At 45.1% G+C, this 16,629-nt stretch overlaps 1 protein-coding gene across 3 annotated transcripts in view; it reads left to right on the top strand.

Annotated features, from left to right (window-relative positions):
- The window catches only part of atp2a2b (ATPase sarcoplasmic/endoplasmic reticulum Ca2+ transporting 2b), a 28,820-nt gene that overhangs the window by 8,372 nt on the left and 3,819 nt on the right, over window positions 1-16,629 (top strand). For all 3 annotated transcript variants that reach the window (XM_060049742.1, XM_060049741.1, XM_060049740.1), the window contains exons 5-21: window positions 3,874-3,954; window positions 5,391-5,476; window positions 5,860-6,015; window positions 6,317-6,458; window positions 7,037-7,203; window positions 10,642-10,730; window positions 10,831-10,933; window positions 11,078-11,209; window positions 11,827-11,946; window positions 12,284-12,502; window positions 13,117-13,240; window positions 13,333-13,544; window positions 14,514-14,734; window positions 15,127-15,329; window positions 15,881-15,966; window positions 16,238-16,371; window positions 16,510-16,627. In XM_060049742.1, coding sequence (XP_059905725.1) covers window positions 3,874-3,954; window positions 5,391-5,476; window positions 5,860-6,015; window positions 6,317-6,458; window positions 7,037-7,203; window positions 10,642-10,730; window positions 10,831-10,933; window positions 11,078-11,209; window positions 11,827-11,946; window positions 12,284-12,502; window positions 13,117-13,240; window positions 13,333-13,544; window positions 14,514-14,734; window positions 15,127-15,329; window positions 15,881-15,966; window positions 16,238-16,371; window positions 16,510-16,627 — 2,393 coding nt within the window. The remainder of the gene's footprint in view (window positions 1-3,873; window positions 3,955-5,390; window positions 5,477-5,859; window positions 6,016-6,316; window positions 6,459-7,036; window positions 7,204-10,641; window positions 10,731-10,830; window positions 10,934-11,077; window positions 11,210-11,826; window positions 11,947-12,283; window positions 12,503-13,116; window positions 13,241-13,332; window positions 13,545-14,513; window positions 14,735-15,126; window positions 15,330-15,880; window positions 15,967-16,237; window positions 16,372-16,509; window positions 16,628-16,629) is intronic.

Below are 16,629 nucleotides of genomic sequence, written 5' to 3'. Positions count from 1 at the left end.
ATTGCCGTCAGGATGGGTTAAATGTTGAGGAAATGCAAATGAACACAATAGGGTGAGCAGCGGTATTGAAGTGGTTGTCCATGTCATGGTTGCTATGTTAACAGATGCCTATGTGGTAGCAAGGGAGCCCTAGGAACGTTCGATAGTTTTCAGAAGTCCGCTGTTCTTTTAACCGACAATGTGACATTTCATGTAGTAGAATCAGACCACAAAGCTTTTAAACCATGCGTCATTAGAATTAGGGATGTTGGCTATTAGTCAAATAGTCGTAAGTCATTGCTAGGGAAACTAAAAATAGAAGTCGGTTACAGAACTAGACGTTTTTCTTCCTGACATTGTGTATCCTTGTAGACTCACGGTCTAGAATGTGCTCTACTTCAAACAGAAAATCATTGGATAGTGCCACAGCCATTTCATAAAGGGGTTATCAAGCAAACAATAGGGACATTTATTGAAAGCAAAACGTAACGCAGAAAATTACATACAGGAAAACTGAGTCCACACCAGGAGAAAGGTGTAATTTATAGGCCTTTCCTCCTAAAAGCCACGCAATGCTGAGACATTTTGCACCCTCATCCTCCCTATAGAAAGCTTCTAGAAAGACACTTTTTCCAACAACGATTCAACCATTAAAGACCTTGTTCCTTAATTGTTCAAAGATTCGAGTTCATACATACTATACAATAATAAAACATTGTACATTAATGGGGAAATCCACGAGGTTGCGCATCCTTTTGTTGTTAATCCTGTTTGGATGATGATACTGCCACATTGGGCCTAAATGGCTAATTTAGTTGTCATTTTCATTGTCAGCTAAAAAGTCTGTTCTTGTAAAATAGAGTGATTACCTTTTTTAAGCTGGTTGGTCTTTCCTGGTGTGTTTGGAAGGAGCATAATTTACCATTGTTTGTGAATATGGGGGATTTGTCTGAAAACCATCAGTTTTGAGTGAGAAGTTCTTTACACAATGAAGCTTTTGTTATGAGACTCAATCCCAATCTTTGTTTTCCCACTTTGTCACATGCTAGCAAACATCAAGTTCTGTTTTGTGTTTTGGTATGACAAAGTGTTTGGTACTCTTTCATGACAATGTATGTGTATTGCATGTAGAACTCATGCTCTCATTGTCAGTAAATTTAGGTTAGGCTACGCCTTGACCCCCTTTCTGAACTCTTGGTTATATTGGGAATGTAATCCACTGTTACTCTTGGGCCTATTACTTGAGCTTTTTTGTGGGTTAATTGTCATGGCAGAGAATATATAACTAGTTTATATAAGCACTCCCGTGGCTCTAAAGCTTGTACGGTCTGCAGACTGTATATCTAGTATGATGGAAGTTTGTTAATGACGTTGTTTTTGATAGCGCCCAAGCTAGAAAACGCCCATATTTGGTATTAACCTTTTCATCACTAGGCCTCTTTCTCAGGGTTTTGCTGAAAATAACCTACCCAATTGTAAATGGAGTATATCTCCACAATTATAAGGACTTTAACGTGTAATCTGGCTAACAAAAACAAGTTAGCAGCTGTGAGATTATTTTACAAGTGAAATAATCAGTTTTGGATACTACTTGGTAAAGACTGACTAAAGCTCGAACACAATCAATGTCTTGCTTTAAAGTGAATACCACGTAGTTCATTATCATTAGGCAGCCCTGTGGTTATGTAGGTCCATCCATAGCACAGCGTCTGATTACATCTGAAACTAAACCCAGGGCTACGATATGAAGCCAGTAATGTCGATGAAAGTGTAGTAGGTTTAGAGTCTCAAATTAAATAAATCCACTTTTACGTACAATACGCATGCGTCAATTAAGGCAGTTCTCTTTAATATAGTCTGTGAATTGAACACATGTTGATGAATACAGCTGGTGGAAGAATGGTATTTTCTTCAAATGATTGAATGTGACCGTTTCGTTGAGCCACCTTCGAAAGCCAGTGGGAGACAGTGATGTCCAGTACATTAAAATCTGTTCCTTGGCAACAACCATTTCGCGCTCAAAGTTGTTCCTCATCAGTGGATGCCAGTGCAGTATCTGAGCATCCAAAGCCCGCTCCAGGTCAGGTGGTATATTATTTCATAGAGTTTAATATAACATTTCAATTGACTTGCTGTAAGAGCCCACAGAATGAGGGAGATGTTGGCATGTTTTCAAAATTTTCTTCTTCACTCTGACAGTCTAATTTGGAGGAGGCAGTGTTTGTGTGTGAGGTCGGATTTCGTTCCTGTTTGATAGAATGAAACCTACTTTTTGCCTTTACATAAATCACACAGTCGAGAGCCCCTGTACCACGAAACGGTAGACGCACCATCCATCTGAAATGGCAAGAAGGAATGGTTCTCACAAATAGTGTACTGAAACTTCAGGCAGTGTTTTCTAATCTGTTTGAGAATTCTCAATGAGAAGAATCGTAAGGGGTATATATCAGCCATTTAACACCCTCGGGAATGGAAGTGGTTTCCTGGCCTCAGAACCTCCATTTGAAAAGCCCTGCCCCCCCCACTCTCTTGCTGCGCATGCATTACAACTGATCAAAATAGTTTTCCCATTTTTGGACTTGTGTTCTGCAGGTCTTCTCTAATCCCTTGTTCTCGCTTCTCCTCTAATGCAACCCCTGTGTGTGTGTGTGTGTGTGTGTGTGTGTGTGGGTCATTGCAGGGGCCTAGGGTTTGGTTTACATGCAGGTCACCACTCTATCCTCTGTGGAGAGGGCTCTTGCCTGAGCTCCCTGGCTGATGGTTTTATTATTGCTTTTAAAAGCTGCGTGATGCTGTGAGCAGAAGCTTACATTCTACTCTGGCACATCTTTTGAACCGCTTCACTGTTTGTTTCTGGTAATTAATTAAGAGGAAACTGCGACATTTGTTGACTCATGGTATGTATCAGAAAAAGTAGTGTACCAAAGAAGATATTGATTGAAAGAAATTAGACCTACTCTTTGAATCTGTTGGTCAATGGGGAAAAAAAGATTGCGTCTCTAGATTAACAAAATTGGGCAGAGATCACTGAGTGCACCCTACTTTACCTGCTAGCATCGAAATCATGCAAGTGCTGTCGGAAGAATAAATTCACGTCTTGTTCGTGTTAATAAGTTGAGATAGTATTGACTTTCTTAGCATAAAAATATTTTTTTTTGGGATATTATCCGATAATGACAACAAGCTTACCCTCCTTATCGGTTTGATTATGCCTGGTAGCTGATATGTCTGATGAGGAACCTTTAGCCTATGAAAGCATAACATGAAAGGAATTGTCCTCTGACGGGTTATCACCTCCACTGTCCATCCTGGCATGCCCCAGAGCTGCTCTGCAACTCTCAAACAAAGCTAACAAACGTCCCTGGCTTGAATAGGCCCCCTTGTCTGTGTCCGTCCCGGGATGTGCAAACGCATGTATGGAAATCGAGGCGCTGTTTACATTGAGAATTCGTTTTACTGTGATTTACCCCCGGCCTTTCTGTTAGTGGAAAGAATGAGCGCCCATCTATTTCCGTCCACTCCGGGTCCAGTGGAACATTAATATTGTTTTATCCATTGCTCACATCGAGCCGCGCTGTAACGGATAGTTTGATTATTTTATTACTCGCAAGAAGCATGAGCTGTCCCCACAACGCCGGTGTTGCCGCTGCCATGCCTGCTGTTGTGTTTGTGTGTGCACGGGCGATTTACTTGCCTGCGTGTCAAAAACTATGCTCAACAGTTGCTGTTTACACTGTGACGGCCTGGCTGCACATCTCCCCGTATTTTAAATTTATTCCTCACTGCGTATTATATTGTTTAGCCCCTCAAGAGGAAATGTCTCTTGTTCTTTATGTTGCACTTGAATGACAAAAAAAAAAGATTTCTCATTTGTATTTTTCTCTTGGTTAACAGTTGGTGACAAAGTGCCCGCAGATATCCGGATATCGTCTATCAAGTCCACCACACTGCGTGTGGATCAGTCCATTCTCACAGGTAACCACTTCCTCCCCTTCTTCACGCTACAGGTCTGTCGGGCGGGCCCTGTAGATCGCACTGGGCCAGGGGGTGGATTTCACTGAGTTTGCTTAAAGTCTGTGGCAACCAAAAGCAGCAGCACAACACATTTATTCCAGCATCTTAAAGGCACCCAGTGCAACTTTCGAGGCTTAAAAATAAACATTCAATTTCTAGTCTTTTTTACACGTAGTAAGTTTCAATAACTCCATACCATTACATACCGACATTTAAGCAGCAAAGATGAGACGTCGTTGTGTGGTGAGAACTGATACAAAATCGATAACAACAATGCCGCCATTTTCTTTATTTTTTGTAACCTACAATAAATAAAGCAGGCTTCCAGTCAATGGAAAAATGGCTTCTCCCCACCGGCGATTGTTGTTGTTTACGATTTTCTATCAGTTCTCACCACACAACGACGTCTCATCTTTGCTCCTTGAATGTCGATATGTAATGGTATGGAGTTATTGAAACTTACTACGTGTAAAAAAGACTAGAAATTGAATGTTTATTTTGCATTGAATGTTTACATAAAGTTGCACTGGGTGCCTTTAAACTGAGGCAAGCAGCAGAGTGGGAGATGTGTGTTATTTATTTAGCTTTTTTTTTTTTAAATCTTTAGATTAAATTTTTAGTCGGAATCGCCTAGCCCTACCTGTTGCACTCTGTGGTCATCATTACCGATAAGAAAAAGTATGGAGGCCGATGAAAGCAGAGATGAGAAGACGGACTGTTGAATACAAGATGGATGCAGGGATGGGTTGGCTGTTGGTGGCAGCGATGTTGCCACAGGAGGTTTATGAAAATCTTCTGCACCGCCTTAATTGGTATTTTAGTGTTTTCCTTTCTTCTTCCCTTTCATGGCCATATCGTATAGTCTGAGGCTGTCTCTGTTATCCCGTTGGAGCAGTGTGTTCCTTGCACGGGTTATGACACACGCCGCGTCTCTCACACTCTCTCTTCCCCCAAAGCCTGCTGCTGCTACTGGCTGTCACATACGCACACACACACCCTGTGTTTTCTTTGCGTTTTTCTTTTTTCGGTTTGCACAAACAATTGTAAGCATACACTAGTCATGATTCATGAACACATCCCATGACTTGGAACTACGAGAGTATCTATTAGCAAGGCTCGGCTTATTCATTCTGCTTTATGGGAAAGTAACTGGCTACTCACCTGCTTTCATGGAAGATGAGCCCGAGCGATTCCCAAAATAATTGTCTATAAACGGCATGTTTATAGACACATTTTGGGCGAAACGATTTGCTCTGCACAATTCCAAGCAAATCGATGGTCTGAACGTTGTGCAGAGCGCGGAGATTGCACGGCAGGGACATGGCTTTGTGAGACAATTATACCATGTCTCCCCGTTTTCTTCCTGCCCAAGTCTTATTTCTTACTACTCCCTGCAGGAGAGTCCGTGTCCGTCATCAAACACACGGACCCAGTGCCGGACCCCCGTGCGGTAAACCAGGACAAAAAGAACATGCTCTTCTCGGTGAGTCCCCTCAGCGCCAACACTGGACTGGGTTAACCATCCTCCATCTCCTCTTTCGCCGCCCATTCGTTCTTCCCTCTCTGTCTGGCAGTGTCCCAATCTCCTTCAACAACAAGCCCTCCAGATCATCTCTATCTACTGGGCTTGAATTTATATAATTAAGTCTTAATTTGCCTTAAATACAACACGTAAGAGGCCTTGCACTGTAAAACATCACATCTTTGTGAAAGCGTATGTGACAGTGATAAATATGACTTGTGTAACTTCTGACATTTGTGTGTGTGCCTGACCTCAGAATTCAACAGGTTCTAAAGTGTCTTGGCAAAACTGATGAAAAAAAAAAAAACGGTTCTTATATCTCTCGGCTACTCTCTCCTCCGCAGGGCACCAACATCTCCGCCGGAAAGGCCATCGGCGTTGTCGTAGCGACGGGTGTCAACACAGAGATTGGCAAGATCCGTGACGAGATGGCGGCCACGGAGCAGGAGCGCACGCCTCTGCAGCAGAAGCTGGACGAGTTCGGGGAGCAGCTCTCCAAGGTGACCTTTTGATTTAAAAAGGTTGAATCTAACATGTCGAAATCTTTCCCATACCTTTTGCTATTTTATTCAACAAAGATGATTTCTTACTTTTCAGACCACTCCACTGTAATGGCAATGGATTATTAATTATCAATTTATTTAGTCAGTAGACTAAAAATAGAATACAAATATTTAATCGGCAGCGATCTTAAGTCCCTCCCCTTTCGCTGTCCCTATAAACTATATGTATGGTAGCCAATGGCGAGAGACCATTTGTAATAATAAAGCGCTGTCATAACATATACATTTCCTCTTCCAGGTCATCTCGCTGATCTGCATCGCGGTGTGGATGATCAACATCGGGCACTTCAACGACCCGGTCCACGGAGGCTCCTGGATCCGCGGCGCCGTCTACTACTTCAAGATCGCAGTGGCTCTGGCCGTAGCGGCCATCCCAGAGGGTAAGCCACCACATCTGAGGAATAGGTCTGGAGTCTCGTTCTGTGTTTTTAATATTATGGTTTGCAACGGATGGCGTTGCGCTCCAAGATGGCATTTCTGATGCGTTCAAACCCAGAGCCTTTTCCAGCGTTTTGAGGTGTTATACTTTTGTGTTTTCGTCGTCCCTTTTAAAATATGTTGCTACACCGACGATGTCTTTGCCAAGGTGTCCGTTAGTTTGGACCCGAGTAAATGTTCAGTAAGTTCCGGCTAGCGGTCTTCCTTAGATTGGGCGAATTCAAAGGTTAGAAACCGGAGGGTTTGACTTTCTCTTATATCCTATGAAATCATAGCATTTATTGAGTAAAATATATTATATTTAATCATTTTATTTTTTTCACCCTTTAATACATCGCTCTGCAAAAGTCCTCCAGCCCCTTGTAACTAATGGATGAAGAAACCCTTTACTCATTAAGAACACTCAGTGATCGTCCGACCAATGAGAATTTGTTGGAACAAGGGCATATCTCCCACTCTCCCAGAACGAGTCAGCCCTGCTTGTCTCACAGCCCTGGTTTCTCTGGCGGTCTCCGTCCAGGTCTGCCTGCCGTCATCACCACCTGCCTGGCCCTGGGCACCCGCCGCATGGCCAAGAAGAACGCCATCGTCAGGTCCCTGCCCTCCGTGGAGACCCTGGGCTGCACCTCGGTCATCTGCTCCGACAAGACGGGCACCCTCACCACCAACCAGATGTCTGTCTGCAGGGTAAGAGAAGGACGGGTCTAGAGGAGAGCGGAGGGAAAGCAGGCAGAAAGGGACCGTGTTGAACATTGTGAGATCTGAAATTTCTCGTGTGTTCCAATCCAAAACGCTTGTCCTGTTTTTTTATTTTTCGTCCATTTAGCAGTGGACAGCTTTAAGAGTTACTTTTAACAACCTTGTTATTTTCAAATAATGATGGCCCTTTTCTGTTGAGCGGTGGCAGAGGTCTTGACGTGCCCTTCTGTGGTGCGATTCTCACATCGTCTAATTCCCAGTTGGTAGTCTACTCCGTACCAAGAGGTAAATGGCCTGACTCACAGCATTTGTGTTTCACTTTATCGTCCATTTGACGGCATTTCCCCAGACCCTTACTCAGTCAGACCAATCTCATAAATTGGCATGAATAGATGATCTGCAATGAAAGATAAATTAGCTTGGGGGGGATTTTCCAAAACATAATTTAAACGTCTTCACAAAAAGGGTGGTATTGGCATTTTCCTCTAATGCAGATTCCAAACACTTCATGTGATTGATTAGTCTCTCAAATGCTGTGCATCAGAAGGAGCAACTGTTGGCTGCGCCGCTGCAGCTGGAGAACAATCAGTTAAGAGTCTTAACTTTTCGCTGAGCGATAAAGCAAGCCTGACAGCCTTTCGCTGACACCAGGGCTTTATCCCCAGGCACCATTGACGTTTAACGGCTAATAAAGGATAGTGAAAGCTGTTAGTTTGTATGCCAGCCTAATTTAAATTAGATTGGAAAACCACATGGCACTAAGGTCTCAGGTTGTTTGATTGGATTGGATGTGTGGTGTAATGTTGCCTTGACTCAATTAATTATCCTGCGCAGATGTAACGTATATATGGCCTGGAGATTGATGTTTAAATGGAAGCGCCCCCCGCCTTAATTTTCTATGAGATGATGCAAAGAAATCTTTTTAGGCTGGGGGTTCAAGGGTGTTGGTGCGAGAGGTGTTATCCCCATGGCAACTCGGTGGTAAAATTTTTTTTTAAGCTAGCACGTATGGCATGGACATGATAATGACCGATCGTGTCTGTGAAGTGTGCCACAAGCTGTGGCACCATTATAATTCTCGGAGTAGGGTCTTGGATGCAGCCAAGAACATAAACTGCTCCCCAGACGCAGAGCTCAGCACAGCCCTGGCAGAAGCATACCCTCTCAGTATTAGTGAAGCTTGGAGCAGAGCATAACGTTCAAAAACTGTTGATGGAGGCTGGCATAAAGGCAGGGCAGTAATCGATCTCCAAATACGACTGAGGTCTTGCGTTGTTAAACTGTTCACGCAATCATAGTGACGCTCTTGCTTTCTTCGCTCTTGCTGAAACCATTTGAAGCATAAGACGTATTTTAATCTGAGAAGCCTTCTGTTCAGTTTTATGTTCGTCCTCAACGTCGTTATGCAGTCTATTTCGGCTAAAACCTTTTTAATTTATGCTTAAAGTGCTACACTTTCCAAAGGCCCTGCCGTTCTTTTATTTGGTCAACCCTGGCACTCAGTGTTTGTCATTAAGTTGAAGTCCCCCCCCAAAGCACTGATTGATCCTATCAATATTTTTCTGGGGAGATAGGCTTTCAACGGAATCAAGGCAAGATTGGTCTTCTGAGGCTATCTTTCATAGTTAAATCGATAGATAATCTGTTAATAATGCATAACATAATTTACTTTGTTAATTTCCCCCCTCTAAAATCGGGATTGTATCGATCAAAAAACAACAACATATTGGCTACAGTTCTATAATGACAGTCAAATGTCCCCATGGTATAATTCTTTATCGCAAGAAATTATATTCTAGCTATTCCCTATTGGCCGGAAAGGTTAAAAATGAATTAGGGTCCATAAATGGAAATTGACAAAATGCTGTTTCCCTGATAACAAAGGCTATAAATGAAGCCATTAATAACCTCAGACTGGGAGCAATCCTGTCCCTCTTTCATTTAAACATTGAAGAGTGATAAAAGACCTCGTTCACTGTATATTACCCGTTGCGCATCGCTTGCCTTTTTTCCGTTTGGGCCAATGTCGAAAAAAAAACCCTGATACAGGTCCCGGAAATGTGGCGATTATACTAAGCTTCAAAGTGGTTATTTCAGTATTTCTGAATACATTCCCTCCACCTCATCTCTGAAACACTGCTGATCAGTATGCAGCAGTCAGTCACTTGCAGCAATACCAGCAGTGGTTGCATAACTGACCTTGAGGTTTGAGATTTATTATTTCTCTTGGTGCGTGCGTGCGTCCCTCCCTCTCCTTACACTCAGTATGCCCTATTAGGATGTAGTCTTTTAGAAACGAGTTACACCTGAAGGCACAGCGAGCCTTCCTTGGTAACAATGTGTCTCAGTGCTGCGAGTGGCTCAGATCAGAGTAGATTCACATGTTCCACTCTGCTGGTTCAACATGCACTCATTTTTTTAAATGCTGCATAATCTTTAACAATTCCAACCACACCCCCTTTGTCTCATCGGTACGATGGGGTCTCAGGGTAGTGAGTGTGTGTGTCAGGGATTTTAAAGGGCAGGTTGAGGTCCAGCAGCTTGTATTTTAGATGTGTACCGCGTCTTATCCCCTCCTGTTCTACCACTCTCTATTCATTGCAGCCCACTGCTAGGTGTGTGTGTGTGTGTGTGTGTGTGTGTGTGTGTGTGTGTGTGTGTGTGTGTGTGTGTGTGTGTGTGTGTGTGTGTGTGTGTGTGTGTGTGTGTGTGTGTGTGTGTGTGTGTGTGTGTGTGTGTGTGTGTGTGTGTGTGTGTGTGTGTGTGTGTGGGGGGTTATCCCTTACAGCCCACTGTGTGTGTGTTCCCTTTTTATACTGGTCTTATGCCCACGCTGTAGTATCTATCTCTTTTTCCATTCCTTCCATGTTCATATTGCGCTGCATATGCTGTCCTGTCATTGCAATCATGGTTGACCACTGCTTATTACACACATGCAAGCTATTGTTATAGCATAGCACACTGTAACATGTTCATATATAGTGCTTTAAAAGCTCAAATATTTATTTTGGATTCACAACCTGCTCACAGAGCAATCGTGACGGTACAGATGAATGTACATCCAATAAGCACTCCCTCACTAGCCTATAAGACTGCCCTGTCTCGGTCGTTGGCCTTATTTTGGATACGTGCTCTGTGTGTTTTTGTTCCAGATGACATTTATTGGGCCTGCCCACCCGGGTGCTCAGTGTCTGTTGAGTTTCAGCCTCGGCGCTCTGTATTGTTATTCTGTTGACGTCCTGCCTGCGCCGCACAATGCTCTGCTGCTACCTTGTGGCTGTAGACTGCATCAACCTGCCGTGTCTCAACCTTTCCATCTGAGTGCTGGGGACACAACCTACCTGGGCCCCATCAGTCTCCTCATAGTGTGGGATTACCTAAATAAATGTCCTGACATAACAAAACGCTCTCTCTCAATCTCACTAGATGTTCATCATGGACAAAGTAGAGGGGGATGGTTGCGCTCTCAAAGAGTTCACTGTGACCGGCTCCACATACGCCCCCGAAGGACAAGTGTAAGTATCCACCTACAATCTATACTTCTTGGTGTACATCCCACAATGTGTTTTTACAGTAAGAAGTGGACCGGCTTTCTAACATGTGCTGGCTGTCTAGGTTCCATGATGGTAAACAAGTCCAGTGTTCCCAGTACGACGCTCTGGTGGAGCTGGCTTCTATCTGCGCACTGTGCAACGACTCATCGCTGGACTTCAACGAGGTCAGTTTCTCATCGCTGAATATTAATAAAGGATTAAAACCCTTTTTATTACATTTTTGCTTAACCAATTACATAAAAAGATGTTTTGGTGTTCGAGCCAAGGGGGACATGATGTGATATTGTCTATGTTGTGTTTGTCTCCAGGCCAAGGGTGTGTTTGAGAAGGTGGGAGAGGCCACGGAGACAGCCCTCACCTGCTTGGTGGAGAAGATGAACGTGTTTGACACGGAGCTCAAGGGCCTGACAAAGATTGAGAGAGCCAATGCCTGTAACTCTGTAAGTAGAGCAAACATCTGTAACTCTATATAGAACCAACACCTGTAACTCTATATAGAACCAACACCTGTAACTCTATATAGAACCGACACCTGTAACTCTCTAGAGGACCAACACCTGTAACTCTCTAGAGGACCAACACCTGTAACTCTCTAGAGGACCAACACCTGTAACTCTATAGAGGACCAACACCTGTAACTCTATAGAGGAGCAACACCTGCACCTCTGTAAATAGAGCAAACACCTGCAACGCTAGAGAGGACCAACACCTGTAACTGTGTATAGAACCAACACCTGTAACTCTGTGTATAGAACCAACACCTGTAACTCTGTGTATAGAACCAACACCTGTAACTCTGTGTATAGAACCAACACCTGTAACTCTGTGTATAGAACCAACACCTGTAACTCTGTGTATAGAACCAACACCTGTAACTCTGTGTATAGAACCAACACCTGTAACTCTGTGTATAGAACCAACACCTGTAACTCTGTATAAGCTTAAGCTTGCTTTAAATTCTACTTATTAAGCTAAATAAGGTGGTCGATTCCCAAGAGTTCTTTGGTAGCTCTATAAAAGCCCATTTCTAACTGCTCTTGTAATGACTCTCCTCCAGGTGTTCAAGCAGCTGATGAAGAAAGAGTTCACCCTAGAGTTCTCCAGAGACAGGAAGTCCATGTCTGTGTACTGCACCCCGAACAAAGCCAGGGCCTCCATCGGCAAGATGTTTATCAAGGTAAGATATGAGCAGTCAATCATGAATCATTAGAGTCGACATATCCATTATCTAGAAATGTATCGCTCCATCTTCACATTTTGGTTTATATCGATTCATGTTTAATTATGTTTTGTGTGAGAATGTATCGCCTAATTCAACAATACTGCACTGCTCTGTTTTGTATTAGTTCTGTACAAATCGGCTTGGTGCGACTGTTTATCTGAACATTCCTCAAAAGAGTCGGAAAGAAGTCTTTAGCTGTTATATCGATTAAAAGTCATCTGTAATCTGGCGCACATCTGACTCTGCGCCTTTTGTGTTTCTGATCCGACCCCTTCCTGCTGACCATCTCTAGGGAGCTCCAGAGGGCGTGATCGACCGGTGCACCCACATCCGCGTTGGCAGCAGCAAGGTTCCCCTGACCGCCGCCATCAAGGAGAAGGTGCTGTCTGTGATCCGGGAGTACGGCACCGGCCGGGACACCCTGCGCTGCCTGGCGCTGGCCACCCGCGACAACCCGGGCAGGAAGGAGGCCATGGCGCTGGAGGACTGCAACCGCTTCGTCGACTACGAGGTGGGAGAACACGCTTGTTTATGTGAACCGCTTCTGACTTCCTTGGGTTTTGGGGGTCTGTAATTGCAAACTCTGATTAGGGCGGATTGTGTCATTCCCGTTAACAGACGAATGCATTGGTGAAGGCCAGTGATCATAAGCTTGGATAAAAAGTGGATCAGCATTTGATTTGGGCTGATTTATAATCTCAAAAATTCTGAAAAGCGTTTCCATCTGTGTCCTCCTCCCCTCGCCATTGCTTTGCAAAAAAAAAAATCTTAGTCCCAACCTTTCCACAGCGAACCGATTTTACTCAAAGTACTATCGATCGTCTGTTCCAACGTTAGAGCAAACAGAGTATTCCCTACGCTATGCTATATTTTTTGATTGGAGTGCGTTAGTGGCAGCTGCTGCCTAGGTCCATCTAGCTGAGACGCGGTGGGACACTGTAGCACAGCAAGTTTTCACACACAAACAAATCTATTGAAATAGAAGTTTACATTTTTACTCCCAAGCGTGTGGTACACTAGTCCATTCATTCTCTTGGAAAAAATCTCACCCACCAACTTGGACCAGGCCCATAAAGTGTTACTGGGCCCACCCCTCATGCCTATACATGCTCTCTCTTCCCCCAGACCGACCTGACGTTTGTGGGCTGTGTGGGCATGCTGGACCCCCCTAGAGCAGAGGTGGCTGCTTCCATTAAACTGTGTAGCCTGGCGGGCATCAGAGTCATCATGATCACCGGAGACAACAAGGGTGCGTACAGTCCTGCCGTCCGACCCGTCCCAAACCCCTCGCGGCCGCCCCCTCTCGTTCAGTTTTTCCTAACCATACCTGGGCCTCCACAGGGACCGCCGTGGCCATCTGCAGACGCGTGGGCATCTTCAGCGAGGACGACGACGTCTCCAGCATGGCCTACACCGGCCGCGAGTTCGACGACCTCACGCCCGCGCAGCAGCGCGAGGCGGTGGTGAAGGCTCGCTGCTTCGCCCGGGTGGAGCCCTCCCACAAGTCCAAGATCATCGAGATCCTGCAGTCCTACGATGAGATCACCGCCATGGTAGGCACTGAGACGCGTTGGTGGAAGTACACGTGGATGTTGTGCAGATACTGTGAACTTATGAAAAGATGGCATTCGATTTTATGGATCAGCTGTTCCTATGCTTTTTGGGCCCGTGACCCCGTTTCCAGTTCTGAAAATGTTTGTGATCCCAAATTTAACCTTTTTTTGTGCATGTGCTTCAACTCAAATAGTCTTTACCCAATCAACATCTACCGGTAATATCAATGTCCTTGTGATCTGAACTTCTCACTCTACTACACACTAGGTGATTAGTACAGGTTTGCTCGCGGCTTATGCAGTCAGTTCTTGTATAGAGGACGTCTATGAGATTTTTATTTTTAATGTCTAAAAAATCGATAGCCTCTGCCAGCCATCTCCTGCGATCCTATATGAATATCAGGGGAGCCCAAATGCGGTCCCGACTCCATGGTTGGGAACCCCTGTTATAGATATGAGGGAGACACATTTTTATCATCCATCTATCATACTCATTCTTAAACTGATGATCTTAATAAACACTGTAGAACCCTAGTGTACATTAAAGCTCTGCTCACTCTAATGCTCTTCTCTCTCCAGACTGATGATCTTAATAAACACTGTAGAACCCTAGTGTACATTAAAGCTCTGCTCACTCTAATGCTCTTCTCTCTCCAGACTGATGATCTTAATAAACACTGTAGAACCCTAGTGTACATTAAAGCTCTGCTCACTCTAATGCTCTTCTCTCTCCAGACTGATGATCTTAATAAACACTGTAGAACCCTAGTGTACATTAAAGCTCTGCTCACTCTAATGCTCTTCTCTCTCCAGACTGATGATCTAAATAAACACTGTAGAACCCTAGTGTACATTAAAGCTCTGCTCACTCTAATGCTCTTCTCTCTCCAGACTGATGATCTTAATAAACACTGTAGAACCCTAGTGTACATTAAAGCTCTGCTCACTCTAATGCTCTTCTCTCTCCAGACGGGCGACGGCGTGAACGACGCGCCGGCACTCAAGAAGGCGGAGATCGGCATCGCCATGGGCTCCGGCACGGCCGTGGCCAAGTCGGCCTCGGAGATGGTGCTGGCCGACGACAACTTCTCCACCATCGTGGCGGCCGTGGAGGAGGGGCGCGCCATCTACAACAACATGAAGCAGTTCATCAGATACCTCATCTCCTCCAACGTGGGCGAGGTGGTCTGGTCAGTACTCTCTCACCCGCTTTCGCTGCTCCACCTTGATTTGATTCCACCTGAACAGCGGGGCATAGAATAGTCTGTTGGTCAAGGTGTCCGACCCCCAGCCCAAACGTCCTGGGTCCAATCCCCATTGTCCCAAGCATAACTGTCGGCTTCCTTGATCAAGATGAACTGAAATCAACCTGCTCTGTTACGTCATTGAAGTCACTTTGGATCCATGCAACCAGGATTTTACCAGCGTAGTAAATTGCTGGTAAACATTTACAGTTAAGTTGGAAGACGTCTGTGTTCTGATATTTTGGGGGTAGTCTGGAGTGTGATCCGTTTTTTTACACAGCGTGTGTGTGTGTGTGTGTGTGTGTGTGTGTAACGGTGCGTGTGCCATGCCTTCACAGCATCTTCCTGACCGCGGCCCTTGGCTTCCCCGAGGCTCTCATCCCGGTCCAGCTGCTCTGGGTCAACCTGGTGACGGACGGCCTGCCCGCCACCGCCCTGGGCTTCAACCCCCCCGACCTGGACATCATGAGCAAGCCCCCGCGCAATGCCCGCGAGCCCCTCATCTCCGGGTGGCTGTTCTTCAGATACCTCGCCATCGGATGTGAGTGGGGAGTTGGTGGTCATTGTCAAAGGGGTTACGGTTGCACCGTTTGTCTGTTTGTGGGTGGGTATAGTGAGAAGTATTTGCTGCAATGCCATTAAAATCCAACTAGTAGCCATCTCAGTTGGATCAATAAATAGTGCAGTGCTTTTGTTGCTTTCGTTGTTCTGTGTGCCTTTGTTGACCAGTGATGTCCGCAGTGGGATGATGTATCTGATTCATTAATAGTTTGGTACTGATGGGTTTTAAAGTGAGAGTGAGATTATTTTCATTTTTATGTTTGAAAAAAGTTCAAATATGATATATCAACTGATAATTATGTAAAAGCACAAAGGGCAAACCTAAGGGATTTGTTGGTGGGAATCTTGGTGGGCAAAATCGTAGACTTTAATCGTGACTATAAACGATTTTACGGGTCAATTAAATGGAGTGATGCTGCGTGTTGACCCGAGCACAGCTCGCGGTGGCCTCCTGCTCATCAGACCCTGTTCTAAAGGGCTCCCCGTGCGATGCACCTGTGGTATGATATCTAACCGACTCTGCCCCTCCAGGTTACGTTGGCGCTGGCACAGTCGGCGCCGCTGCCTGGTGGTTCGTCGCTGCGGAGGACGGGCCCCGGATTACCTTCTACCAGTTGGTACGTAGCGGCCACGACCGGCCGCTCGCACTCAGAAAGCTGTCTTACCGTCCACCACTATGCGTGTACTCATGGGCATACATTTTTACATGCATACGTTTTTTTTGTATTCGTTTTCATGTACATTTAAAATATTCTTTGTGAATCGCACCATCTGGAAGATATCATTTTTCCTTGCTGTACTATGTGCAACGACAATAAAGATAATTAATTATTTTCTATTGCATACTCTTGTGTGTACTCTGCGACTCTAAACCCCGCCTCCCCACAGAGCCACTTCCTGCAGTGCGGAGCCGACAACCCCGAGTTCGAGGGCGTGAGCTGTGAGGTGTTTGAGTCTCCGTATCCCATGACGATGGCCCTGTCGGTGTTGGTCACCATCGAGATGTGCAACGCTCTCAACAGGTCAGCAAAAAAAAAAAAGACAAAGCACCAAACTCCTTGACCAGTGCTGTGCCTGCCATTCAATCGTTTTTAAAAGGCCTTTTAAGAGAGAACCACTCGTTCCTTGTTATTTGAGTGGCGGTTGTGTTCTGCTTCCAGCGTGTCTGAGAACCAGTCCCTGATGCGCATGCCTCCCTGGGAGAACGTGTGGCTGCTGGGAGCCATCTGCCTCTCCATGTCCCTGCACTTCCTCATCCTCCACGTGGAACCACTACCGGT

Source organism: Gadus macrocephalus, chromosome 4 (assembly GCF_031168955.1).
Source record: "Gadus macrocephalus chromosome 4, ASM3116895v1".
Taxonomy (NCBI): domain Eukaryota; kingdom Metazoa; phylum Chordata; class Actinopteri; order Gadiformes; family Gadidae; genus Gadus; species Gadus macrocephalus.
Note: the sequence above shows the minus strand (reverse complement) of the source record. Positions and strands in the feature narration are given on the sequence as shown.